The sequence below is a fragment of the Biomphalaria glabrata genome, chromosome 12 (genome assembly GCF_947242115.1).
Source record: "Biomphalaria glabrata chromosome 12, xgBioGlab47.1, whole genome shotgun sequence".
Classification (NCBI taxonomy): domain Eukaryota; kingdom Metazoa; phylum Mollusca; class Gastropoda; family Planorbidae; genus Biomphalaria; species Biomphalaria glabrata.
Genome location: NC_074722.1, coordinates 28,064,386 through 28,091,185, shown reverse-complemented (window position 1 = coordinate 28,091,185; position 26,800 = coordinate 28,064,386). Strand labels below are relative to the sequence as shown.

Sequence of the window (26,800 nt, the reverse complement as noted above, 5' to 3'; positions counted from 1 at the left end):
TTACGGAAATAGTTTAGAAGACAATGATTTAGTAGGAAGACAATGATTTAGGAGGCTATGAAAAAAAACTGCCTATGTAAGTCTTTTTTTAGATAGATATTGTTGTAAACCTGCCCCCCCCCCTCCAATTTTTTCCACGTGAGAATGTTTTGAATTTTGCTTATGCTGCGGTGTGAAACTGACCTGAGCGAGTGTGTTGATGTGTCAAGTAACTGGACTTATGGCCGTTGACTTGTTCGACTGAGGATAGTTTTTTTTCTTTAATTGGTGTTTGTGACTCGTGATATGTCAAACTTTAGTAGCTGGGGAATTATTTCATTTTTACTGGGAGTACTGACTGTTGGATTGGGCTTCTGCAAAGAGAAGGATTTCGGCGACCTGAGAATCGGTGAGTTCACTTTCTTTAGTCCACTCGCAATAATAATATATACTACAGAATAATTTACAACAACAATAAATACAAACTAATTTCTTTCTTATTTTTTTCATTGTGCGTGTGCGTGTGGGTTTTTTTGTTCAAAGAATGAAGGTAATGGCTGTGTAGCTTGAATGGCAAAAATGTAATTTTTCCTTATGTAAGGGAGACAAACCCTTTTTTTTTAAATAATACTTAACTAATAGCCTCCCTTTAATATTAGTAATTTCTTATTTTACATCAATACTTAAATTCAACCATGTAAAAGAAAAATAAATTCGTCTACCGTATTCGTAGCACCGAAATTTGTAAATGTATTAGTATAGTGTACAAAATTCTTTTCAGTGTCTCGAAAATTAAATATCCTTGTCTGATATAACTTTGAGTATAGAGTGCAGATTTTGTTTAAATTATGGTACATACTTTATTTTGATAATTTTGTGGTGTACTGGTGCACTTATTTGTTACACGTTATTTCTCCCACTTCCCATTCTCGGATCAAGTTGAAACTTTACAAAACAACTCATTGTTCCTAACAAAGTTTGAATCTATCAGCTATCCCCCCTCTTAATAACTGGTAATTAATTAATTTTAGTTTGATATTGATTAAGGAAAATAAATCTTATAGAACTGATATTGATATACATGACTATAAATTTACAGTTCTTCCCCTAAGGTTACAGTTTCTTATTGTTAAGGAAAGTCATACAGATTATGCATTTTATATCAGATCTTCTCTAAGGTTACATAGCTTATGATGACTGTGAGGTGTATTCATTTGGTTAAAAAAAATGTTTTGTTTCCTATGAAATCGTCACACTTACTGAAAGTCAATGTTGTGTTAAGTGATTCTTTTTTTTTTTGTTGTTGTTGTTGTTGACATTGATGGCTCGCATAGTCAACAATCTTTGCTGTGTGTAAATCAACACAATACGAAAAATTAAAACTGCATTTGATTTATTCTTCAAATTCATTTTCAACAAAGCAAAACAAAAAGTACATCAAGATTACATTTCTTTCAAGAAACAATGAGCACAGTCATTAGAAGTAATGAAATAAACACAGGGCGGTGCTGGCTCCTGGGTGGGAAGCTCATCTGAACATTTATATACATTTCCTTTGTTGGCTAAAATATTTACTAATGGGGGTATGCCAATAGGCATCTGAGAGAAATTCGTGCTACATTATTATAATCATTGTAGTATGTTGCTACATTGAAATGGCAATTCCTTTATGAAAGAATTTTTTTGGGGGAAAAAAGGGGGTGGAAGGAAGTCAAATGAATCTTGTATCCCTCTAATTGTACCCACACTGACTTGTATCTCTATTGGCAATTGCAAAAGAAAAAAAAAGCAGGTACAATCTTAGTTGGTCTAAACAATTAACACAGTCCTGGCCTAGAAAAAAAATTATGTACGTTGCACAGAGTGAAATAATTCAACTGAGATACTTAACACTCCCCCTCCTCTTTACATCCTCCCTCAACACATTCTCTCTCCTTTTTTTTATCTTTTGCTTCTTGGTCTTCTCCTTCCCATGCACGATGCCGCCTCACGTCTGCAGAGCCATGTATCTCTGGGGCTCGCTCATGAACAGGTCACTGCTGGTCTCCAGGCAGTCCAGCAAGTAGGTCACCACACAGGCCGGGACTGAGCTGTAGACACGTGACCGGCGCAGCGTGTCCTCCACCTGCAGACGATGACATCCCCTCTCGGCATCTGATGACGTCAATAAGACATATACACACACATATAACATTCGAGCAAAGCAAGAATTAAAGTGAACTGAATTACTGAATCCATTTACTCGCTATAAATATCCAATAAAAATGTCTAGATAAGAATGTTGCCAAACAGTAGTAAATTCGTTACAGAGTTGTTTTTTTACTTACCAAAAAAAAATGTATTTAGAAAAACAAACGGGTGTGCGTGACGGCCGATTGGTCAATCACTAGGCTTTAGAACCAATGGGTCTCGGGTCCAAGTCTCGATACAGACTGGGATTTTGAATTATGAATTTTTAGGGTGCCCTTAATCCAACAACTCTAATGGGTACCTGACACTAGTTTGGGGATAAGTAATGGCGGTCGGTCATTGTGCTGACCACTGAAACAGATGACCCATAGATCAAAGGTGGTTGATCAGTGTGCTGGCCACAGAAACAGATGACCCATAGATCAAAGGTGGTTGATCAGTGTGCTGGCCACAGAAACAGATGACCCATAGATCAAAGGTGGTTGATCAGTGTGCTGGCCACAGAAACAGATGACCCATAGATCAAAGGTGGTTGATCAGTGTGCTGGCCACAGAAACAGATGACCCATAGATCAAAGGTGGTTGATCAGTGTGCTGGCCACAGAAACAGATGACCCATAGATCAAAGGTGGTTGATCAGTGTGCTGGCCACAGAAACAGATGACCCATAGATCAAAGGTGGTTGATCAGTGTGCTGGCTACAGAAACAGATGACCCATAGATCAAAGGTGGTTGATCAGTGTGCTGGCTACAGAAACAGATGACCCATAGATCAAAGGTGGTTGATCAGTGTGCTGGCTACAGAAACAGATGACCCATAGATCAAAGGTGGTTGATCAGTGTGCTGGCTACAGAAACAGATGACCCATAGATCAAAGGTGGTTGGTCAGTGTGCTGGCCACAGAAACAGATGACCCATAGATCACAAGATCTGAAAGAGCGCTTCACTTTTTATATCAACAAAACAAGACGCTGTGTTTATTAAATGGACGCAGGTCTGATCACATCGTGTTCATTTCACCATTACGAGAAAAAAAAATAGACCCATATTTCCCAACAAAGTCTGCTACCATCAACACTCAAACAGAAACAAGTGTGGATAGTACGTAGGTATTCCATCACTGACAAATGTACAGATTTAAGTACTGTACCACAGCTAGTGGAAACTGAGCTAAATATTACTTTTTCAAACCTATTGGGTAAGATGCAAAGTTAATTGGAAAACACAATGACTACCAAATGGTCATTTAAAGTCCTGGAGTCCATGCTACACCTCCAGCTTCCATTTCTACCATTGTGTGCTTTATTTACCGCGACTCGTCCCTTAAATGTATTAAAAGCATCCGATAGTGTATCGGCAGAACTCAAACATGTCTTCGCATCTCTAACTGGAGAGAAGAAACATGAAGTGGTCTGACTAGACTGTCACTAAACCATCCTTCATCTTTTCATTATAGAGACACACGCCCAAAGTCATGTACATACATTGTAAGAGTTAGAACAGTTATCTTACGGTAAGAAAAAAAAAAACTTACTTTTACCACCAGTGCAAGCTTCATTTATGATCGCCATTACTTTGTTGGCTAGGGGGCAGCCTGGACGAATGACCTGTGGTCAGAAATACATTTAGTGTTAATGCGGACATCACTTCCACTCTTCCACAATAATAATATAAAAATCTTACAAATTTTTAATTTGGATAGATAATAAATGCCACCCTTAAGTCATAACCTTTCGACCCTGATATCACGTGACGTGACCAAAGTAGCAACCCACCAAACGCTCACCTCAAATATCTGACCCGGCCTTGAGAGAACACATCCATTGGAAGACTCCAGGTGAAGAAGCACAGCCGTCAACGTTTCCAGAGCGTCTCTTTTGGCCGTTTCCAGATCGTCTATTTTGGCCGAGGCGTCTTTCTGCATTAAAATACACATAGAGACTTAATGGACAAGCAGACGTCATAGTTAACTTTAATCAAAAAAGATCTAAATAATAACAGAAAGACGTCATCAATAGGGATTGGCGAATTCAAAAACAAAACATGTGTAGCTAAGAAGAACTGTATCAAGTCATATCACAAGACGATAATGTGCTCCGCATACCCTGTAACTGCCTGGTCCTGCAGTCCACGTTACGACTGTCGTCACTATGGTCCAATATTCCAGTCCGACTACCACCACCCCTCCTCCCTGGCCGGGCCGTCCTGCATGAGGTTTGGACTTAAATTAATACTTCTTATTATTACAAATTTATTACGACTCGAAAGATGCCAAATTAATCTTAAACTACATAGTGTCCCGTTCTATTAGGTAAATATAAACGTGTTCACATAGGCAATGTTTGTCCTATAGTTGAACTAGTTACAGATAAGCTGTAACGTTAAGAATCTTACACAAAATTTAGGATCTAGCTTTTGTTCGTTTCATGTGAAAAGGAAGGAATATAAAAAAAAAGGTTATAAAGATATTTTGTGTTGCATCAGAACTTTGAAATATAAACAAAATGCCATGATATCGGATTTTAAATATCTTTTCTAGTTTTTGAAACTTAAACGGGACGGACGGAAAGACGGACAGTCCACACAAAAACCTTACATGAATGAAATCAAAATAAACGTTATATTGAATCCAAAAAAGAAATAAATAGCCACTTTTATTTTTGAAAAGTTTATCCGATTTGGACATAGGGTAAGATGAAATATAAATGCTCTATAAAGAAACATGTAGCACTTGGCGTGGCTCTGAAGGAGCAGAGCTCTATTGAAACACAGGGTTCGACAAACCAAAGAAGATTCCTTTGTAAGACAGTTAGTACTGGATTTGTTTAAAACCAAAACGACAAAAGAGTCATAAGTAAATATTAACACTTATATAACTCTTTTAGTTTTTTTTTAACCTTAAATATGAAGACTCAAGTATAACAATGGCTTTTGTTCTGAAGGCTTGTAAGGTATAAGTGATATTTACGCCTCTGCCCAATATAAATGATTTAGATGTCAACGCCACTGTACAAGAAAATGCTATGTCTGAAAACGCCTGTGGCTAAGACATGCTGTAGTCGCCCGTCATCAATACTACTGCTGCTGAATGCACAGCGTGCCAGAGAAAAGGCTCAGTGGGAGACCACGATTGCTGTCCAATGGGTACGAGTGTACCAGCAGCGACCACTGTCTTTGGCCAGCTGAGACCTAACCCGTGATGTCAATTTTTTTCTTCTGAAACCCAAAAAAATTTGTAGCCAAGGAAATTATTAATGATATATTAATAAGTCCATTTATCTTACGTTGAATTCAACAAAACAGCAAGAGAATAAAAAAATAAAAACAACGCTTGCAAAATAAAGGGGAAAAACTCTGTATTTAAAATGAATGAATGAAATCAAAGTGTCTAGTCCAGGTGCCCTCCCTTAGAAACGCTAATCTTAATCCTGTGACTAATCGTCCACAGAAATTGACCGACTGATTGAAGGTGGTGTTTGGTCCACAAATCTTGCAGTCCAGTCATCTCGCAGCCCAGTCATTTCGTCACTCTGGAGTTCGCCTGGTCAAGGATTGATTCCCAGGCTTTTGACTTCATAATGTTCGTACGGCACGGGTGAGTGAACATGTATGGTAATGAGATTTGGACAATTTTATAACAATTCTTTTTTTTTTATCTTAAAGCAATATTATGTTGGTTTTTTTTTTTTTTTTGTGAGTCCAATAGTAACTATAACTTTTTCAATTTAGATACAGCAAAAGGAGGAGGGAGGCAAATACTAGTCCCCAGGGACACTGAACTATATTTTTACTGATGTATTTCTTAACCTGACTACATAGTAATCTTGTAACATTCATTACAATCTGGAAGTTTAAACAGAAGGGAGAGGTCACTCTCTTCTAAACTCTTCACTCCCCTGACAATCTTTACAATTCCATTGCATTTGACACTAAGCCGAGTTAGTTCATTGATTTGTTCTGGCCGCTTAATCTCCTAGTACTCATTTTCTAAAATATTTATATTTGCAAAGTAATTAAGGAATCCATTTCAGACCTTGCGATCTTTAAGGCAGATGATGTAAAGGTTAACTGATCTATAAGGAGGGTGTCATGTGGCTAGCACAACGGCCCTTACTTTTCCCAACTAATGTCAGTTACGACTAGAGTTGGTTGGATTCAGGGGCACCCTAAAAGTCGCGAAATTCAAAAGTCCAGTCTCTACCCAGATTTGAACCAGAGACCTCTCGATTCAGAAGCCAACCGCTTTGCCATTTAGCCACCGGCCCATTAATATTTACTGCAATATCTCTATTCAATTCATATCTTCATGGAAACATCAAAAACCTAAAACCTGGGTGGGTGAACACGGATCTCGAAAAAGGCTCTAACGATTTTCTTGGAAATTAGACACTTGCTGTACATCGCTAGGAAAAGAATTAACTAGCTCGTTGGCCACACCTGGAAAACTCTAGTTTGAAATTTATAATTTTTCAAAGTAAAAAAAAAAAAAAAAAAATTTAAATATAGCTAAATGACGAGAAAATATTTATCTAGAACGGACTCTATGTCTTCGGGTAGAAAATGTTACATTGTTTTTTAATCTAACAGTTACTAGTTACTAAGAGAAAAACAATCACTCTATAAGTTGTACAATGGAGGTATTGTGTTGTTTTTGTATTATTTCAAACGTTTTTCTTGCATAAAATAAAGTTACATTATGTAGGCTACTTTATTTGTCTTGGCAGCCATGTACATCTGGAGCTATGCAGAACTGTAATACAAACAGATCTAGTCTACATGCATTTAATTATCTCACTATTTTTTTTTTGGTTTTAAATACACAGGCGTATCTTAAAAAGGACACTCCAATACATCGCAAGGCGTGTACACGACGGCACCTCCAAGATACACGGTGCCGCCTCTGCACGACCTTTCGCCATATCGTCTGACCTGCTGTCGCCAAGTATTATCAGTCACTGCTGCACACACGCATCCAGGTGAGAGAAACTAATGTAGACCCGGGATCAAGTTGCGTATCAATAGTTAGCGAGTGTGTATTGGCCTATCATGGTGTATCCCGTTTTGTGTGTGTTGTTCGCTTGGAAATACCTTTGTTAGGAAGTAGGGGTGCACCGGATAGTCCCTCCGGCTCCGGCTTCTGCCGAATATCCGGCATTTTTTACTATCCGGTGCTATTCGGCTCCGGTCGGATATCACTACCGGATAGTAAACCGGATAGTAAAAAATACACCTATTTAATATGCATAAAGTGGACCTCGTTCCATTACTGTCTGTTATAGAATGTATTAATGCTTATATGAAAACAAAATAATGTGCTTAAAAATAGAGCCATTATGAATATGCACCAAACTTCGTTTATTATAAAGACAAGGCGTGTTAATAACTTAATATAAATAGAGATGAAACTTTACATCATAAATGCGCTTTACATACAGAGCAGCAATGGCTGGCACTTTTTTCAATTTGTCTTGACCTTTGAGTAAGTTAGTTAACATGTTAAAATGCTACATTCCTTGACTACGTCATGCTGACCAGACGTCTGTCTAGCTGTGCGGGTAAATCTCCAGAGGTAGAGATGAACAACTCCCACCCCCTTTTATTTGTTTAGTCCATCACATTGAGTTTTTTATGGGTGGGTAACCACAAGTTAAACACGATGGACGTAGGTTTAATGTCAGGCAGTTGACCACATTAAGCCAGATGTCAACGTGTTGACACTTTCTAGAGGTCACATCTTATGAGGGAACTGAGTTTGTTTACTTGGAGTAGAATTTTTATTAGGGGCGGGACTACAAGCCAAATCTCTATAAGGTTAATCTGGTATGAGTTTGTTTATTATGGTTGTCAATGAAGGGTCTGGTCCACAAACCAAATTGTTAAGACATATTGACACTGTCTAGAGGTCACTAGATGATGACACTAAGTTTGTTTACTTGAAGAGAAATGTAAATTAGAGCGCTGAACTACAGGACACACCCCTACAAGTATTTTGTTACACAAGCCACGGGTATAAAAGTGGCTTGCAAGGGCATTTAGTAAATTTAAATAATAATAATAATGGCTGATAAAAAGTCATCACTTATATGGCGTTACTTTAATGTCAAAACAATGGACAACTCTAAAGCAGTTTGCAATGCTTGTAAAATAGTAATGTCACGTGGTAAACCAGGCAAACCTAAAGACTTCTCAACCAGCACTATGATTAGTCATCTACGCTCGAAACACCCAGACTTATTCAACGAAATGACTGCATTGAAATCAGCATCAAGTAATATCACTGCCTGTGTCAGTACGTCTACGAGCTCCAGTGATTTGTCAAGCCTCACACACAAGCAGCAACCAGGGATTAAAGAGGTCTTAGACAAAGCTAAATTGTGGGATATTAATAGTGATAATGCTAAACGCATTCACTTGGCCATAGCAAAGATGATTGCAACTGACATGGAACCTTACCAAGTAGTTGAGAAGCCTGGATTTATTGGACTTTTAAAAGTACTGGAGAAAAGATACACTGTGCCTAGTCGCAAATATTTTACAGAACGTGTTATTCCAGATATCTACGACAATATTTCCTCAAAGCTTCGTGAAATGCTATCTGATGCTAAAAGCATCGCTTTCTCAACGGTCACTTGGACAGCTGATAATACCACCGAATCATATTTTGGTTTAACTGCCCATTGGTTGAATGAGTCATTTGACCTAAGCAGCTATGTTTATATATTCTGCATGAGTTATCCCACATTCTACTTTACAATACATACGCACACACCATCTCATGTTACAAAGATTAGTTTATGATAAGCATATCTGTAAAAAAAAATGCTGTTCATTTTAATTTATCAATCAGTGATAGAGTTTAAAGTAAGAAAGTAAATAACAAAATAATATGAATATAGGTATGTTATATAGAAGATTTGCAAAAACTTCAGTAAAACGAGCTGTTTGAGTCATGTAGGTATCCGGCTTCGGCTCCGGCTCCGGCCGAATATCTAATTGTACTATCCGGTTATATCCGGCTCCGGCCGGATATCAAAAAGTACTATCCGGTGCACCCCTATTAGGAAGTCGGAAGAAAGGAGGAAATCCGAAGCCATGATCTAATAATGGAACACAGTCAAGCAGTTGTATAAATATAGACTAGATCTTGTAAAAAAAACAAGGTATCTGCTTTAGTTAAGTTCCCATCTGTATATGGTGGCTGAGAGGTAGAGCGCTTGGCTTTCGAACCAACGGTCTCGGGTTCGAATGTCGGTGAATACTGAGCTTTTGAATTTGGTGGATCTTTAGAATGGGCCAACTCTGATGGCTACCTGACATTAGTCAGGGAAAGTAAAAGCAGATGGCCGTTGTGCTGGCCACATGACACCGTAGTTAACCATAGGCCACAGAAAACGATGACACTTACATCATTTGTCCTATAGATCCCAAGGTCTACATCCCATACATACATATATGTGTGTGTTCGTGCGTGTGTGTGTGAACAATGTCTTTTGCTTGGGTTTAAACATATATCGGATGGGGGGGGGAGGGCCGCATTAGGTGATACTACTGTGGGAGACGAGACCAAAATGATAAAATGTCAAAAGCAACAAACTTTTTTTTTAAATGGACATTTACAGTTGTGTATCAATCAATGAATGTACATAATAAATTGCTATTTGTTATTAGGTTTCAACAAAACAAATAAATCAATCCCAGATTTTATTTGCAACGTTTAGTCAGGTAAGATGTGATGCGACTGCATTCGATGATCGCACCGGGTGAGACCAACCCTAGCGACGTTTCTGTGTCTTATCCTTTCACTTTCAGACCAATGTGAGTTATATATGTAGCCGGACTGTTTAGCGCAAGGGGGGTAGAGAAAGTGATTGGTCCAGAAAAGTAGATGCGGAATCAAACTGAACATAAAAAATATACCATTAACCACGGACATTCACGAGAGTAATTTTTTGTTGGGCTAGGAAATGTTAAACTGGCGCTTAGCATGAGTGGAAAACAAGTAATCCAATTGACAAGAATATTTTACTTAAAAACATAAAAAGGGAGAACACTCCAAGGCAGCTTTTGATTTTTTGGTCAAAAATTAATAAACGGCTATCTCGTTGTGTGTGTGTGTTGTGAATGTTTTTTCCATAGGTCAACATTTTGGCATAAAATGGTTTATTTATGTATTTTTTTAATAACAATTTGGATGACCTTTGGGAGAAACTAGATGTGGGTGACTTTCGTGTGTTGTGTAGACGTCTTCCCATGAGTTATTTGTAAGTAGACAGAGTACTAGAGTGTAACTGAGTTTCGCACTGGATTCCGACAGAGTTAATGAATCCAACATATTTAACTAACACATGGAACGTATTCACTTGCACTGTCAGTTCACGTCTGTAAGTTGCTAGAATGAGGGGTCTTTTTTTTCCCCCGTTTGTTTGAGAACCACCCTCGATAGTGAAAACTGGGTCAGCATAAACTGGATAAAAGACATTCGTTTCAATGTATTTGTTTATTCGCATTTTCAGAAAGTCCGTTTGATTTGAATTTCGTTTACAGTAAGCCATAATTTGTTAAGAATCATTTAAGTCAATGTATCAAACGAACTATAAAATAATCAAATATAAAACCATTAAGATCTCTAATTCTCCTAAAAGCTGGTAATTTTGTATTCTCGCCCAGGCTTTGATAGTCTACGCTCATTATATTCACTTTATCCACTTTTAAGATGTTTGGCATCTTGTGCATTTGAGTACCTTTTGAATAGAAAAAAAAAAAAAGAGACATGGCTTTATCACCAATGTATTCATTACTCGCATTGTTTGTGTCGTCCACAGCCTGCTGATAGTGACCAGAGGTTTCAGCAGTTTCGAAGACAGGAAAGAGTTCTGGAAAGACGCTCTCTCCAGGATGGAGTTCTACCTCGCCGACAGTGGCCCGGGAGGACTTCCTTGCCGCATTGACCTCGGAGACGAGAAGGAAGCGCGACTCAGAGACCAACCGATGAGCGACTCCATAACCGAGGCCGACGGCATCAATGGCGTGCTACATGAAGAAACAAGAGACGCAGGCTCCGAGAGTGTGTCGGAGTCAGACTCGAGGAGTGCGACGAGAAAAACAGACGAGCCGGCGACTCCGTTGGGAGGGGAAGGAGAACAAGCTCGCAAAGAAGAAATGGACAGAGACCATTGGCCGACCTCCAGCGGTGTTGATCTCACAGAGACGCGCCAAGCAGAGGATGAGAATACTGTCAAGTCCCACTCGGAAGAAACTATGTCTAGACGCCCACTCTATGACAACGGCATGCCGGCCAAGGACGTATCACCCATGCCAGCCGAACCAACAACGTCACCGGAGCATCAGGCTGATCACGATACACAACAGACTAATCTGCACGAGGGCATGAGGCAAAGAGATGCCCGTGATGATGCGTCTATCCCGATGACTAGACCCTTCCCCGGCGACGCCGGCGTCCATCCACTGAGAACGACAGAATCGCCAGCCACGCTAACACCCACAATCGAGCCTGACCGCCTCCAGGGAGGCGGAGACATCGTGGTAGTGACGGGTGGGTCAGGCTTCCTCGGACAACACATCGTGAAGCAGATACACGAGCGCGCTAGTCACGTGTCCGAGATCTGGATTTATGACGTCAAGAAGTTCGAACGGAAACTTGGTGAGTCCTTTAACTATCAAACAAATACGAACACATCTAATGAAGTTTTTTTTTTTTGTTGTTTTGTTTTTTGTTTGTTTCTTGTTTTTTTTTTTTGTTGTTTTTTTGCATACACACGATTTTTACCATTTGATTTTGTCTATCTTTATCTATGAGGTCTTGTTATGGACCAGCTGTATATATACTTTAAACAGAAAACAGTTCAGATGATAATCCCCTCCTTCAAACAAAAAAAAATTTTGTAATCACAACATGGGAGCAAATTTTTTAATCTACTTTTTTTCCGGAAATGTACCAGGTCCTAGCTCACTGAAAGACAAAGGCATACATTTAAAGCTAAAACAAGACACGATTTCCATCTCACCCAAGAAAAACTTCGTTTTAAAAATGTTAATAAATAATTTTTACTACACAGACTACCAAGAGACCAAAAAAGTCAAATACATTGAAGGGAGCGTCACTGATGCCAAGTTTTTGGCGCATTCCTTGAAGGGCGCCACTTCTGTCATTCACGTCGCCGGGCTCATCAGTTGGGGGACGTTTCCGGATTTTCAAGGCATGGAGGAGGTCAATGTCAAAGGTGAGCAGTTAAAAGGACAAGGTCAATTAGGGACACAACACAGATGTGGATCATGGTAAAAAAAAAAAGGGGGGGGGGCGGGGGCTAAGTTGAGGCTACATCAATATTGGGTTTAGATGATGTGGGCTGGGCTCTGTGCGAGCTGAGGTGTAAGAAGGTCAGATATGGAGTTGAGCTGAAGTGTGACAAGGTCAATGAAACTTTTGAATCAAAGTGTGACAAATGTAAATGTCAGAGCTCGCTAGATCTAGGCAATATGAAGTTAAGATGTTAATAAGACGTCAATATGAGGTTACGTCCATATGTAGGGTGGTCAATGTCACATTACGCTGAGTTTTGAGACCCTGCCAATGTGTGTGTGTGTGTGTGTGGTGCTGTGTGGTTGTGGGTGTGTACATAAAATGTCAATATCGACAAGACAAGAGAAAAAGAGTTAAGATTTTGATACAGAGCCAAGCATAACTGGCAATATCCAACCATCCCAGACCTCCAGCAGAGATGTAGACGAAATGGCAGATAAAACTAAGCAACATCACACCACCCAAAAATCCTCTTCGATTCTGACCAATGTTACCCAGCTACAATCCATTGGCAGCTACCTACTCGCGGCTGGTAGAATTTATTGAGATGAATAATTGTGCAAAGTTTCAACTGGAGCCGAGAATGGGTGTGGGAGAAATAATGTGTAGTAACAGACAGACCGAAAGACAAACAGACAGAGTTGATATAAGCTTTGTAACAATCAAAATATAAACAATACTTTCAACAACAAAAAATATATATTGAGTAAAGGAGAGCAACATTCAATCGCTGTCATCTTTCATTATCATAAGGTTTATTGCCCCTTTTTCTAGTAGTATTAGACAGATAATAGTCTATCACAAGGTTTATTGCCCCTTTTTCTAGTAGTATTAGACAGATATTCGTTGAACTTCATTTCGTGCTCTCTACTTAGGAACTCTGAACGTGGTGAACGCCTGTTTGGAGAACAACATCCAGAGACTTGTTTACTGCAGCACCGTCGATGTGGCTATAGGCAGCGAGCCCATCAGGGGCGGCGACGAGACCAACACCCCAGTTCCAGACAAGTTTCTCTTCCCAGGCTACCCAGACACCAAGTTTCACGGGGAAAGAATTGTCCTGGACTCGGCGAATCTCAAAACGAGTGATGGTTAGTATGAATTGTATCATTAAAAAAAAACATCAAATCATAGATTTATAAAGCGAAGGAAACAGCCCCCAGTGACTTAGTGGCTGTTGCTTTGGACACAATGGTCAGGGGTTTGATGTTCACTTTCATGGCACATGGCCGTCATGTGGGTTGGTTTGTTTATGTGGCTTGGTTGGGTAAGGCTTCTGAAAAACTACTAAGCTCCCTTGCGTGGGAGAGGTCTGTCATGAGAATACTTACTTAAAATATTGTTTCTAGAGCTAACAAAATTCAAATCCACCATCTTATGATTATCAACCCATGTCAGCGATGCACTGTTTGGATCCCCGAAAAATAAAAATGGTAATATAACCCCACAGAAATTTAAAATCGAAAATGAAAGCGGAAGTATAGTTTGTCTTATTTTTTTTCTTATTTCCACAATATAGTAGCAACTAGATCCTTTCTTCTAGACCAGATTTCAATGTTTCGTTATGCAACATGTCAAGAACTCTTTTTCCATAGGAAAACATGTTCAGAGTGTAATACTGAGAGCTAACGTCTGCTATGGAGAGCTCGATACCAGCTACGTCACCAACGCCTTGAGGTCAGCCGAGAAGAACAAAGGGATTCTACAACAGGTATATCGCTTAGTGTATTAATTAGCTGGATATGTCCTTAAATCACAGCTTTACAGAATCAGTCTGGGTCGATAATAGAAGAGTAGGGCCTAGGTTAAAGCGAAGAAGAAAGAGATTCAGAGACATACTTTAAAAAAAAGCTTTGAGTGAAACTTGTTAAGTTGATTGCCCCTCTCTCTGTACCATTTCCCCAATCTGTTAAAGTGAACCATTTTGCACCATGCTTCAATCTCTTTTTAAGAGCTTAATTTGCCTTTCTTAAAGTGCACAATTTTTTCTCTAAAATAAAGAGTGCCAGTTTGCTTGTATCAAAAAGAACATCATAAAAAGAAAAATGATTGTCCTTAAAACTAGCAATACTTAAGTACTTATGAATAACAATTAGTCTAGTCACTGTTGATATAAGTCCTTTGTTCCAGATTTAAAGAATTGCATTTCTAGATCAATTTGTATTCATCTCTATCAAATGTAATTGCAAGAGCAACAAAGTTTTGTTACGGATAACACTAGATCACTTGGACTGTTGTTGTTTTTTTTTTTTAGATGCTAGCCTGCAACCGATTTACTCTTGAAAGAATATGTTCAGATTCTTAACAATGTAAAATTAATTTTACTCCTAGTCTCTTAGTTCGATCAGCTTTACAAACAAATGTAGAATAGGAGACGGTACAGTGGCTAGACAATATACTTTCAGCAATATGCTACTCACACAATCCCATGTAATTATTGCACAAAAATCAATGAGCTTTGCATACATCTGCCTTATCCTAATAAAATTCTTTAAAAAAAAAAAAAGCTTTTCATTTGTGCATTCTTTTTACAAAGAAAATTTGATATCGGGAAAGAAATCTATTCTCTTTGAAAACAGCAGTTTCCAACATTCCTAGTAGCTTTAGTTGGCATTCCTCCAATCAATTCAAACAGCCTCGAGATTCATTTGTGGCATCCTTCAGTCGTAACGACAATGGTTCATCTCGAACAAGCGAGATGAAAGCCTGGGCATTGTTTATGGTCGGAACGATGTCCCCCCACACCTCCCACACAGCAGTTTCCCCCTCTCCAAGCAGTTGATGTGACCAAAGTAACCGATTTCGATACAGTTTGGGATCAGTAGCTCCGCAGGTTCTGCCAGGTTGTAGCACAGTGTGTCACAATCTGCCTAAGGGTCACCAGCTCTTGATTTTTCCTCGGGGTTGTCTCCCGAAACCTTCCCCGTGTTTGGGTATAGCCGCAAGGCAGCGGAGGTTTGGATTCAGAGTTTTCCCTTCTCATAGATGAGTAGCCAACCAAGGCTAACGAGCCCCTCCGGCCCGAAGCTTACTGGTTTAGGCGCCAGTTGCTCACATTTGCCCCTGTCTGTGGTAATGGTTCCGCCTGGCTTACACGTGAAGGCCAGGAGATGGACTGGTTGTCAGAGGCTATTTGAGACGTTTGCCATTGGAAGCATTTTGTAGGTAATCATTACCACTTCCGGCGAAAATAACCTTGCGAACCAGCTCCATTTAACTAAAGCTAAATGTCGTAGATAACATTCTATTATTATTTCCACAGATTGGCGATGGCACGGCCATGTTTCAACAAGCCTATGTGGGTAACACTGCCTGGGCTTTCGTCTGCGCAGACCTGGCTATGAAGAAGAACCCAGATCTGAGGAAAGAGATATTCTACATCCCTGACAACACCCCCATACAGAACATCTTCAATTTCATACGGCCCTACCTCGAGGCTAACAATATGAGACTCTCCGACAAGAGCATTTCCTACCCTCTGGTCTATGGAGCTGTTTCAATCACAGAAAAACTAGTAAAAGGGTTGTCTCCACTAGTGAGGCTCAGCTTACCCTTCCAATCACACACCATTGCCTATATAAACACAGACTTTTACTTCTGCGGGGCTAAAGCTAAAAGGCTTTTGGGTTTTGAGCCGATTTACTCTCCCAATGAGGCTAGGGTGCTTTCCATGAAGTACTATACCAACATGGACAGGAACAGAGAAACTCCCATTTAATATTGATTAATTTCTACTACATCTTGTTAAAACATTTCAAAAAAAAGAAATAAAAAAAATATATACATTTTTTAAAACATGTGTGCTGAAACATGGTTAATCTTGTTTCCAAGGCCAAAAGGGCTGAAAGGATTTGACCTGGCAGCAAAATTTTTGAGAAGGATTGAGAAACATTTACAAAATTAGAATGTTCATTTGAATGTATTTGAAACTCTGCCTGTTTTTCTATATATTTGTTTTGTTGATTTAGAAATTAGCTTCAAACTTGTCATCAATCAGGCATATCAGAAATGTGTTTTTAAACATTTCAAGTATAAAGCAATCCCATTGACTTGGTCCTTAGAAGCTATAAAAGTATATTCAAATGAACACATTTAAAACTGTACCTCATGAGATTGAAACACTGAAGATATGGCCGACCATGACAGCATTTCCTTTGGATCAAGTTCTGTCTTTTCATTGACTGGATTATTTAATATTTGAAGTATAGCTCTTTCCTGTCAGAAAACAAAACAAAACATTAAGATCATCTTAGTGTAAATATTTGTGACCAGTAAATTGTCCTTTAACAAATTTATGTTTAAATTTTGTTTCTTTTATACATGCTATTCTGTTTTTTTTTCTCTTACTGTTTTAATTTCCCTTTTCATCCTATTCTTATGTGTAAACTTATATTGATTTTGAATGTTTTCAACAACAATCTCAAATTCTATTTTGCTTCAATATGTTGTCACTTCCATAACTGTTCTTCTTTTGAAATTTAAAAAGTTCAAATTTGAAGCATTTTTGCTAATATTTTGTTTATGAAAATAGTGTGAATAATTAATGACTTTTAAATTCTTAAATTGATATGTCTACACTTACACGACTCATAATTAGTTTTTTTTAAATACATTAATGGGTCATTCAAATGTAGTCAATATCCTTCTATTTATTGCCCATAAATAATAATATCAAAACCAAGAATATGTTTAAAGTTTTGATCATGTTGCAGAATATTCCATGACTTTCAGTTGGTGACTTAACTTTTCAAAATTTTCAATAGATTTTAATTAACTAAACAGGTTTATCAATGGACTAGAAAAGAAGAAAAATCAGGAGCTTGCGACCCTTAGGCAGTTTGCAACACACGATGACACACTGTAGAGGAGACTGCAATGCCGCCGATCCCAAACTGTATCAGCACTTGCCGTCCCTTTGGATTAATCAGCTGTATGGCAAGGGGGAACTGCTGTGTGGGCTACATTGTTCTGACTTCACCTTATGCCCAGGTATTCATCTTATTTTAATGAGACGAGATGAACCATAGTTGTTTCATGACTAAGACGCCACGGTAGGAGAAATAAAAAAATTTTTGAAAATAATATTTAAGTGAATGTCAATCTGAAACAGTATTAGTAAAAGTTTTCCTTAAAGGTGATGTTTTCAATCACTATAATTGATTTCAAACTTTATGTCTAAAAAATTAGCTGAAAGAAAAGAAAAAAATGGTTTTATACCAGAACATTTGGCAAGCTGTTTCCAGTTACATTCTTTACAAACTGTTTCTCTAGATTTGGAGAAAGCATGAAAGGCTCATCATAGACTTTACGGTAGGTTGACATTTTTGACATTCTTTCGACTTCTGCATTAGGGTTGTCTATTCGACCTGAGTGTGCCGTCAAGGAACTTTATCTGATGTGCTCTGTTTCATTGGTACATTTTGTTTTTCACTGAATTTTGTATAATTTAATAAAACATCCACTATGACTATGAAAATGACTGGCATGATCTTATTTTTAAAAGAATACTCCTAGCAACCAATAAGTGAAAAGTTAATAAAATATAATCTTTGAGACATATAGTATATGTTTTTAAAAAAGAAAATTATTATGTTTGCTCAAATAGTCCCATAGTTTAGATACCAGCAACTCATTGCCTACTGTGTGTGAAAGTGTGTGAGTACATTTAATAAAAACAAATCTGTTGAAAAAAAACTAGAAACAATTAGAAGACATATTTTTTTAAAGTTTGAGTGGCAGACTATCATTTAGACAGTGTTTCCTGAACTTTTTCCTTAAAGGAACACTTTGCACATTCTGAGTATTTAGCAGAACACTTTTGCTTATTTTATAGAGAGATTAATTCCCATGGTGGCCTACTAGTTAATTATTCCAGTAGTTCGTGGAACACCTATTCAGGCCTGGTGGAATACTAGGATTCCGAGGAACAAAGTTTGGGAAACAGTGTTTTAGAATGATCAGCTATCAGTAAGGATTGTTGTTTCAATATGTTCCTGTGTAGCTTTTGTTCCTGGAAGAAAATTGTTTCTAACAATTGTTTTTTTCCTTCTGGGAAAGCCTCATTTTCTTCATCTACATTCATATATAGTCTCTCTTGATGTTTCAGCAGGATGATTAGGAAATTATTTGTTGCATTGATTTTGAAAAAAAAAGTTGGTTTAGTGTCTTATCTTTTTTTGTTTAATATGTTCGTTATTTTATGATAGTACTAACAAAAACAAAAGCAAAAAGTTTTAAAAAACAACAATTCCTTCCATATGAGGTGGATGATTTTTTTGTAAGAGTGAAACTACGTCGCTCTCATTAACTAATGTATAATTCATTAAGAAAAAAAAAGGGAAAATGTATACAGTATACATTTTATACATCATTCTAATCCCCCCCCCCCATGAAAATGCTGGTTAGAAAGTTAGATACATTAAAAGACAGTACAATATTGATCCTATAATGAAAGGCATGTCTTTAAATCTTATTTAGTCTCATCATGGAGACTTGTCCATGTCAATTACATTTAATAATGTCTACTGTGCAACCTCTTAAAGGATACGATGATAGAGGACATTAATTTCTCGTCTATCCCGAAACACAGTCACTCTGCCACACATCAGGACCAGATCACCAAGGTCATAACCTTCTAACATGTTGGTGCGGTTATGCACAATTAATTCTCCGAATTTACTTTGTAAAGACTGGGGAAGACGTCCAGAGAATTCTTTGGAACAGGATGCTGAATTTAAAAAATGGCAATAATTATTCAATCCTATTTCAAAAAAGGCTATTTATATAGAAAAGAGAGAACATATATCATTTTTATATACATATTGAACAATTAATAATTCTTTGTAATTATTTATAGCTTTTATGAAATACTGCATTCCTCATTAATCTTCTAGCTCTATTATTATTATAGTTTTAGCTTTTATATAGCGCTACTTTCATGCTTATAGCATACTCAGAACATTACGGTCCAATCTCATTTGTGGACCAGTGGGGGGAGGTTTTCTGTGCTGCCTTTAGTCACTCAGTAAAAACAACATTGCTCGAGTCTGGTGTCGAACCTCGAGCCCCCTTCATAGATACCCAAGCCAAGTTCAAGGGTACTTAGCCTCTGGACCACGCTTCCCATTAAAAGTACAAGCAAGTCTACACAGAGTCAAAATTTTAATAGTTTTAAAAGTTTCATATTGCGTATCACATTGATTATTGAGAGCTTTGGGTACACTTCATTGTTAGGCAAGAATCAACCAGTATCAATTCAATAGTTTCAAAAATGATATAAATGGGAAAAAATAAATATGTAACATCTGTATTATATAAGATAAGAAGTTCTAATGATAAACTGTAAAATTTTATATAACTTTTATAAAATAGGTTGAGGTGTCCCAAGTGAAACACATCTAACACACTTGACAAAAATGAAAATATTTTTTTACACAAGTAATTAATGTAATGGGAATTACTTAATTGCCTCACTGATACAGTAAAAAAGTAGTGCCATATTGCTTAGTACACAAGTAGAGCCATTTTCACAGGCTACATAGTAGTTAACTTACTTACATAGACTTAGATCCTCCTGCGCCGTTCAACGCATTGGGTGGCAAGCTGTCTCTACAAAGATCTGTCACTGACAATATCTGAAGCCACTTCCCACCTGATGTCCACTGCTCTGAGTTCCTCCATGAAAGTGTGGCACCAAATTATACGAGGGCGTCCCTGTTTGTGCTTTCCATGTCATTGCAACTCTTGGTATAGTATCACCCAAATAGTAATTGATTTTGTTAGAGCACATGTCCCGCACACCTCATGCGGCGCCCTGTCACAACCTCACTAAGTGATCAACTCCCTGTTTGGTATAGATTTCCTTGTTTGAGACCCAATCTCTATAACTGACTCCTAGAATCCGTCTTAGCCATTTTTGTTGAGCCATATTTAGTCATGTGTGCATATGTTGCTGTTGGGATGAGGATTGTGTTAAGAAGGTGTATTTTTGTCTCAAGTCCAACAGCTTGTTTGTCCTAATAGGTTGCAGCCTTTGGGAAATGCTCCCTGCCTTTCCTATTTGGCACGCTATGTTATGAGAGGCATCCCCATCTTTTGTTATGATGCTGCCATGGTATGTGAACTTGTCCAACTCTTTTAGTCTGTGATTAGGACCTATTAGGGACTATTGTATTTTTAAAAGATTGCTGAACAATACATCACTATACAATCTTTTATAGTCATAAGCACTTTACTAGCAGAGTGATTAGTAAGTTGGCTTGAGGAGGTAGAGCCATCAGTTCTAATTCAGGTCATTCCCCCCCTCCTTTTTTTTGTGAATGCTTTTAAAAACCAAATACCATAAAATTCTCACAGATATCCCTTTCTTTTTATTAGTTTTTTAGTGCATACATATATGAGTGTTTTTCCAGTACTGGTTACCAACAGGTGATAGTCCACTAAAAAGTCTATGTCTCAAAAATGTGAATTGATATGTCATAATTTTCATTTTATTGCACTTAGAAATGGTTAATGTATAAATTGTGATATTTTGAGCTTGAAAAATGTGTTGTCTTTTTAAAATTGTAAACAAGAAAAACATTTTTTTTTAAATACTTTAAAAAAAAAATAGACAATGCCTCTTTTATAGAACTTATAAGAGCAATTCTTTTTGCTCTTTATTACTTATGAATTTTAGAATTTAAAAAAAAAGAACATTTTTTCCCTGTCCTAATTCCCCCTTTCCCTGAGAAAAATTATGATTAAATGAACTTATAAATGTACTACATATGGTTTGGGAGATATGGTTTTAAGGATGGAGTTCTTCCCCTTCAGAAAAGCCTTTTTTTTTAAAAAAAACAATGAATGTTTATATTTTGCTTGTTTGTTGTTGTTTTTTTAGCTGTATCACCTTTTTATAGCCTTTAAAAACACACAGACCAATGAATAAGGCATTGTTATAGGGCTGTGGCCTAAAGATTTCAAGATACTTACATATCCTGGAATTCTTCCAGCAAGTGCAGTTAATGACTCCAGTTCCATCATCGACTGAAATATATTGAAATTGAAATATTTTTTTTAGAAAGCTTATATCAACTCACTCTGTTTGTCTGGTTAAAAAGTTTGTAAACATCATTTCTCCAACACCCAATTTCAGATCAAGCTGAAATTTTGTATAATTATTTCTTTAACCGGACAATTTAACACAAGAATCAATTTTTTAAAATTAACTAATTAGTTAATTAACTATTGGTATTAAATAATTTGTTTGGTATCTCGAAAAAAGGAAAAAATTGTACTTAACTAAAGTGGTGGTATAAGCTGAATTAGACCTCTTTATAGTCGAAACAAACAATACATAACTATACAATCTTTTATAGTCATAAGCACTTTACTAGCAGAGTGATTAGTAAGTTGGCTTGAGGAGGCTGAGCCATGAGTTCAAATTCAGGTCATTCCCTCCCCCTTCTTTTTTTATAAATGCTTTTAAAAACCAATTACGGTAAAATTCTCACAGATATCCCTTTCTTTCTCCCCCCCCCCCCCCATTTCTCCAACTGAACCAGGCAAGTGATAAGATCATAGCGTATTGAGAAAGCTAAAAGCATGAAATAGCATTAAGCAAAAACAATCAGTAAAAATATTTCTAATTGCACAGATTTATTGTTGTTGGTCTAGATCTATTACAAATTTAACTACATGACTGATCCAATTACACTTTGCATAAGCTTTGTTTTTTAAAAAGTTTGTTTTTTTTTTGGTGTTTTTTTTATCTTTGTTCTTCAATGAAATGGTCAAAAAAATACAATGTTGTAAGACTTTATACAGATAATATGGGGGACATGAAGGTCAAGGGATCAAGGTCTAGCCAGCTTTTGATGCTGAACTTCAGGCTCTTTTGCAGTCTGTACCAAGGAAAAAAAGCTTGCTTGCATTGGAATATTGTAGATTGCTCTTGTTTTGGATACCTTTCCATTGTTTTTTAGTGTAGCTTCTTTAAGCTCCAGTGGATTTGATTCCTTTGTTAAGCTGTTATTTATTAAATCTATAGTAATTTTTTCTCTATCTGTATATACACTGGCATAGCTCATGACAAATTTGAAAACACAACAAGATCTGGAGGTGCAGTGGCTGAGCAGTAAAGCACTTGGCTTCTGAACTGGGGGTCCCATGACACCCTCATTAACCATGGGTCACAGAAACAGATGACCTTAACATCATCTGCTCTATAGATCACAAGGTTTGAAAGGGGGAACAAGTAAAGATCATTGTGGTGTGGACCTGCGGCTCTCCAACACTAACAGAGAATTGGAAAGAAAATCCAAGCCATGAAGATGAGATACTTTGAGGACAATCATGATTAGATTTGAAAGTCCATTGGGTGTCACTTCCAAACCGATAATACATATACCCATTAAATCAAGCCATGACTTCAATGTTTCACTTACTAAGCACTGTGAAACTGAGAAATTATTTAGTACAGGAATTTGATTGTTAAAAAAATACCTGCCTGCATAACTGTTGTGTTTTTCTCTTCTGTCCACTCTGACTACAATGCCCATTATTTCTACTCTGTTGACAATATGATTCTGGTAACAAAAGATACCTAGACACACAAAAAAAAGCAAAAAAAAAAAATGACTAAAAAAAGATTTAATCAAGATAATCTTAAACAGTGTTAGGAAATTTGTTTTGTTAGCAGTCAGTCATTTTTATCTGCCCATGCCCAGAAGCCTAATAATGTTATTTTTATTTGAGAAAGAGTCTTTGGAATCAGACCTAATTTCCATTAGAATAAATAAAGCAGTCTTATGAGGGTTCATGAGGGTGACTTTAAAAAACAGAACAGAAAGTTTATCGTATGTATCAAAGCCTTTCCTTCAAAAGAGAAGATAATCACATCCTACACATATGCATATGTTAATCTAGTCATGCATGTTGATTAGAGACTTAAACTTTGCATTAAAGAAAAAGGAGCACTTTTATGAGACCCAGTATAAGGAATAAGAAATGCACTTTTATCTGTGTGTCTTTCTGATTATATAAGCTATGGTTTGTAAAATGTTACATGCTTCAGATGTTCTACATCCTAATCCAAACCTCCCATAGGACAATGGGTGATGGCTAACTAATGGGCCTATAGTTAGTGCTCTTGCTAACATTAGTAAAGTAAAGTAAAGTTCCACTTTCAGACCTTGCGATCTATAAGGCAGATAATATTAAGGTTATCTGTTTCTTTGGCCAATGGTTTATGAGCAGGGTGTCATGTGGCCAGCAGAATGACCAACCGCCTTTACTTTCCCCAACTTAAGTCAACCCATTAGAGTTGTGTAGACTCAGAGGTGCCCTAAAAAATCCCGAAATTCAAAATCCCAGTATTCACAGAGATTCGACCCAAGGAACTCAGGAACGGAAGCCAAGCGCTTAACCACTCAGCCACTGCACCACACACACACCCCGTTAAATTTTTTTCAAAAATCTAGAAAACAATTATGTTCTTTCTTGTAATTGAAATAGTCAGGGTGATTCTTTAACTAGCTATATATGTTATGTTTCACCATTGTATTTTAACTCAAGATTTTAAAAAGATGATGAGATGATCTTGCTGGGGGAGGTACCCCATAGTTCTGGCAGGGGAGAAGGGTATCTACAGTCATTCCAAAAACTCCAGAAAGAACCTTTTTTATGATACAGAATTACCCCCAAAAAAATAAACTGGATGGACTAGCGGTAATGAACAAGTATTAAGTAAATCTGACTGTCTAGTTGTGTTGTGTGATATGCACTCTGAATGAAATGTCATCTCAACAGACTCAGGTTTAAACCCTGCCTGCTGCAATCCCCAAAATCCTGCACAAGGTATGAGCTTTGAAATATATTTATAATCTTGAATTCTGAAGCAACATTCGAAACATAATTCTAAACAAAATCAAACATATAACTAGAATAAAATATATATACATACAGTGCTTTTTTTGTTAAAAAAAAATAGGTGCCGGTACTCAGTGATGGATTGCATACCTTTTAACTACTAATAAATTAATAATAAACATTAAAATACAAGAAAATTAAGTAAAAAATTTTTCCCACATTGAAAAAGGTGCCGATACGCCCAACCGGTGCATACACCGTCACAAAAAAATCACTGTATATATATATATATATTATTAATTAGATTTTACTAGATCTATATAGATCTAGATCCAATCTAGATAAATATTAAGAATCTAATTTTATCTACCTCCATCACTTATATTTTTCTGTTCTGTATTGCTAGAAGTAAAACATTTCAAATGATGTATTTTTCTGATTGGAAGTCTAAAACTGACTTTAAATAGTTGATTCAAACCAGCTGTTTTTAAATCGATTATTGCTGGTGTTTTCATCTGGTCAGTGTTCTCACTAACTCTGACACTCACACTGTCACCACTGTGACTACAATTTGAATTATTATGTAAATTATCGCTTTCGGTTCTCTTTCTCATTTTGAAAACAAATTATTTAATACTTAAAATATTCATAATACTGTTAATACACCTTATGATAATGCCATAGCCATAATTCTTATCTCTAGACAGTCTAGAGTAGAATCTAATCTTGAATGTATTCTTGTCTACTTTAAATCTATAATAATAATATAGACATTATACTATAGATCTAAGCATATATTAAATTATATAAGTTATAGATCTAGATCTAGATTAGATTAGATAGGAAATTACCAATACTTATTACTTAGTTAACTTAGTAATAGTATACAATAAGTAACAATTAATAGACGTGAATGAATAGTTATACATTTATATTATAGTTTATTATTTTTATACTATTTATACTATAATTTATAATATAAGTATATAGATATAGTATACTGATATAGTTACTGTTATACACTATAGTGATATATAGATCTAGATCTAAATCATTTCATTAGTCATTAGACTAATGATTAGTCAATCATAGTCAAGACAATGATGAATGATCATCAAATTCAAATTCAAATAAATTTTATTTATTAAACTTAAAACTACATTAGTCATTAGCCATGATTAGGTTAGGCATTTTAAATCCTAGATATAGATCTAGACATTCTAGATGTACATCTAAAATATAATGACTAATGATCTAGTCCTCATCTAGCCAGTTCGTTTTAATAATTTAAATTTGTAAAGTGTAAGTGTCGTGTTTCTAGGAAAGTTGTTTACATGGACGACATAGCCAAAAGCGCCATGTTAATATCTATCAGTAAGTGCGGCGACTTAGTAAGGCAACCTTTTTCGCAAATAAAAAATATCTAGATCTTTAAGTAACAAAGAATCAGATCGAGATCCAGAATCAAGATAAAATGAGCCAAAATTATGCTGCTAACAGCAGACATTTGTCTTGAAAAGTTAGACTTTCACAAGTTTAGAAAATTTATTAAGACCAATATAAATATAGATATACAATTGAAATTGTGAATTTCGTAGGCTACACTAGGCCAACTAAGATATATGGAGCACAATTCTTATTCTATTTATGCTAGAACAAATTCATACAAGTGCGTCGTGAAGTGCCACTCGGTGAAGTGCCCCTTCTTGTCAATGTAACAAATTTAGATTTATAATTTAAATGGGGAGATTCGAAAACAAAAAGATAGAGGCACATCTCTTATTTCTTATGCTAGAAAAAATGTGTACAAGTGCTCCTTCTTCCCTAGCTAGGCCTACTAAATCTAGAACTAGTAAGGAATATAGTTTTCAGACCATAGAACTTATTTTTCCTAAGTGCTTCTGAACTGAGGGATTACGAGTTCGAATCTCGATCAATAGTTCAATACTGGAATTTAATTTGGGATTTTTAGAAGTCCGCCCAACTCTATAGGAGGGGTAGGCCTACGTGTACCTGACTTATCTTCTTCTTATAGATTACGTTGAGAAAGCAAAAGCAAAGGCGATTGGTCATTGTGCTGGCCACATGACACTCTTATTCATCAATCTAGATGCAAATAAGCTTTACATCAACTGCCTCATACCCATAAAACGCAAGGTCCGATTAAAATGATTAAACTATATATGTTACAATGTCAAAATTGTTGCTCAGGTAGATTAAATATTATACTGATCACCCACCCAATAAATACAAATTCCTGGACTGGAATTAAAATCTATCTTCTTTTTCTTTAAAGCACATGTGCTTTGAAGTATCTCTCAGTTTAATTTCATTTGCTTTGAGTCCTCTAATTGCCTTTTACCTTTTTGACATTTAAACACCTGCAATTAGCCTAAAATGTATTGCCCAAATTGATCTAGACCTAAATAGTAGTTTTAATTAAATAAAAGACATTTGAA

At 36.7% G+C, this 26,800-nt stretch overlaps 2 protein-coding genes across 6 annotated transcripts; one reads left to right on the top strand and one right to left on the bottom strand.

Annotated features, from left to right (window-relative positions):
• Positions 1-1,355: 1,355 nt before the first annotated feature.
• Positions 1,356-25,740, bottom strand: LOC106073076 (CST complex subunit STN1-like). 5 transcript variants are annotated; one of them, XM_056006541.1, is made up of 10 exons: positions 25,676-25,740; positions 24,712-24,743; positions 22,981-23,076; positions 21,465-21,518; positions 19,039-19,218; positions 17,709-17,857; positions 16,596-16,706; positions 3,957-4,088; positions 3,705-3,777; positions 1,356-2,133 (listed from the first exon to the last, which is right to left on the bottom strand). In XM_056006541.1, the coding sequence occupies exons 1-10, from the start codon at positions 25,699-25,701 to the stop codon at positions 1,967-1,969; spliced, it is 1,020 nt and encodes a 339-aa protein (XP_055862516.1). In that variant the 5' UTR covers positions 25,702-25,740; the 3' UTR covers positions 1,356-1,966. The 5 variants fall into 5 exon arrangements, with proteins under 5 accessions (XP_055862516.1, XP_055862514.1, XP_055862513.1 ...); XM_056006539.1 differs by having other exon boundaries at positions 24,712-24,946; positions 25,676-25,726; XM_056006538.1 differs by having other exon boundaries at positions 24,712-24,905; positions 25,676-25,720.
• LOC106059220 (3 beta-hydroxysteroid dehydrogenase/Delta 5-->4-isomerase type 2-like) lies at positions 5,699-16,266 on the top strand. The gene is made up of 7 exons (XM_013216781.2): positions 5,699-5,765; positions 6,994-7,146; positions 10,993-11,831; positions 12,247-12,411; positions 13,367-13,582; positions 14,087-14,202; positions 15,754-16,266. Exons 1-7 carry the CDS (start codon positions 5,749-5,751, stop codon positions 16,207-16,209), a joined length of 1,962 nt encoding a protein of 653 aa, XP_013072235.2. The 5' UTR covers positions 5,699-5,748; the 3' UTR covers positions 16,210-16,266.
• Positions 25,741-26,800: the final 1,060 nt, after the last annotated feature.

Bases quoted from the DNA above. Each gene is read 5' to 3' on its own strand.
- LOC106059220 (XM_013216781.2), top strand. The intron at 13,583-14,086 runs GTTAGTATGAAT...CTTTTTCCATAG, and splicing joins GAATCTCAAAACGAGTGATG to GAAAACATGTTCAGAGTGTA. The intron at 14,203-15,753 runs GTATATCGCTTA...TTATTTCCACAG, and splicing joins ACAAAGGGATTCTACAACAG to ATTGGCGATGGCACGGCCAT.
- LOC106073076 (XM_056006537.1), bottom strand. From the start codon at position 24,955: ATGAGAAAGAGAACCGAAAGCGATAATTTACATAATAATTCAAATTGT. The intron at 17,858-19,038 runs GTATCCTTTAAG...CGGCACACTCAG, and splicing joins AATTAATGTCCTCTATCATC to GTCGAATAGACAACCCTAAT. The intron at 2,134-3,704 runs GTAAGTTTTTTT...TGACGTCATCAG, and splicing joins AGCTTGCACTGGTGGTAAAA to ATGCCGAGAGGGGATGTCAT.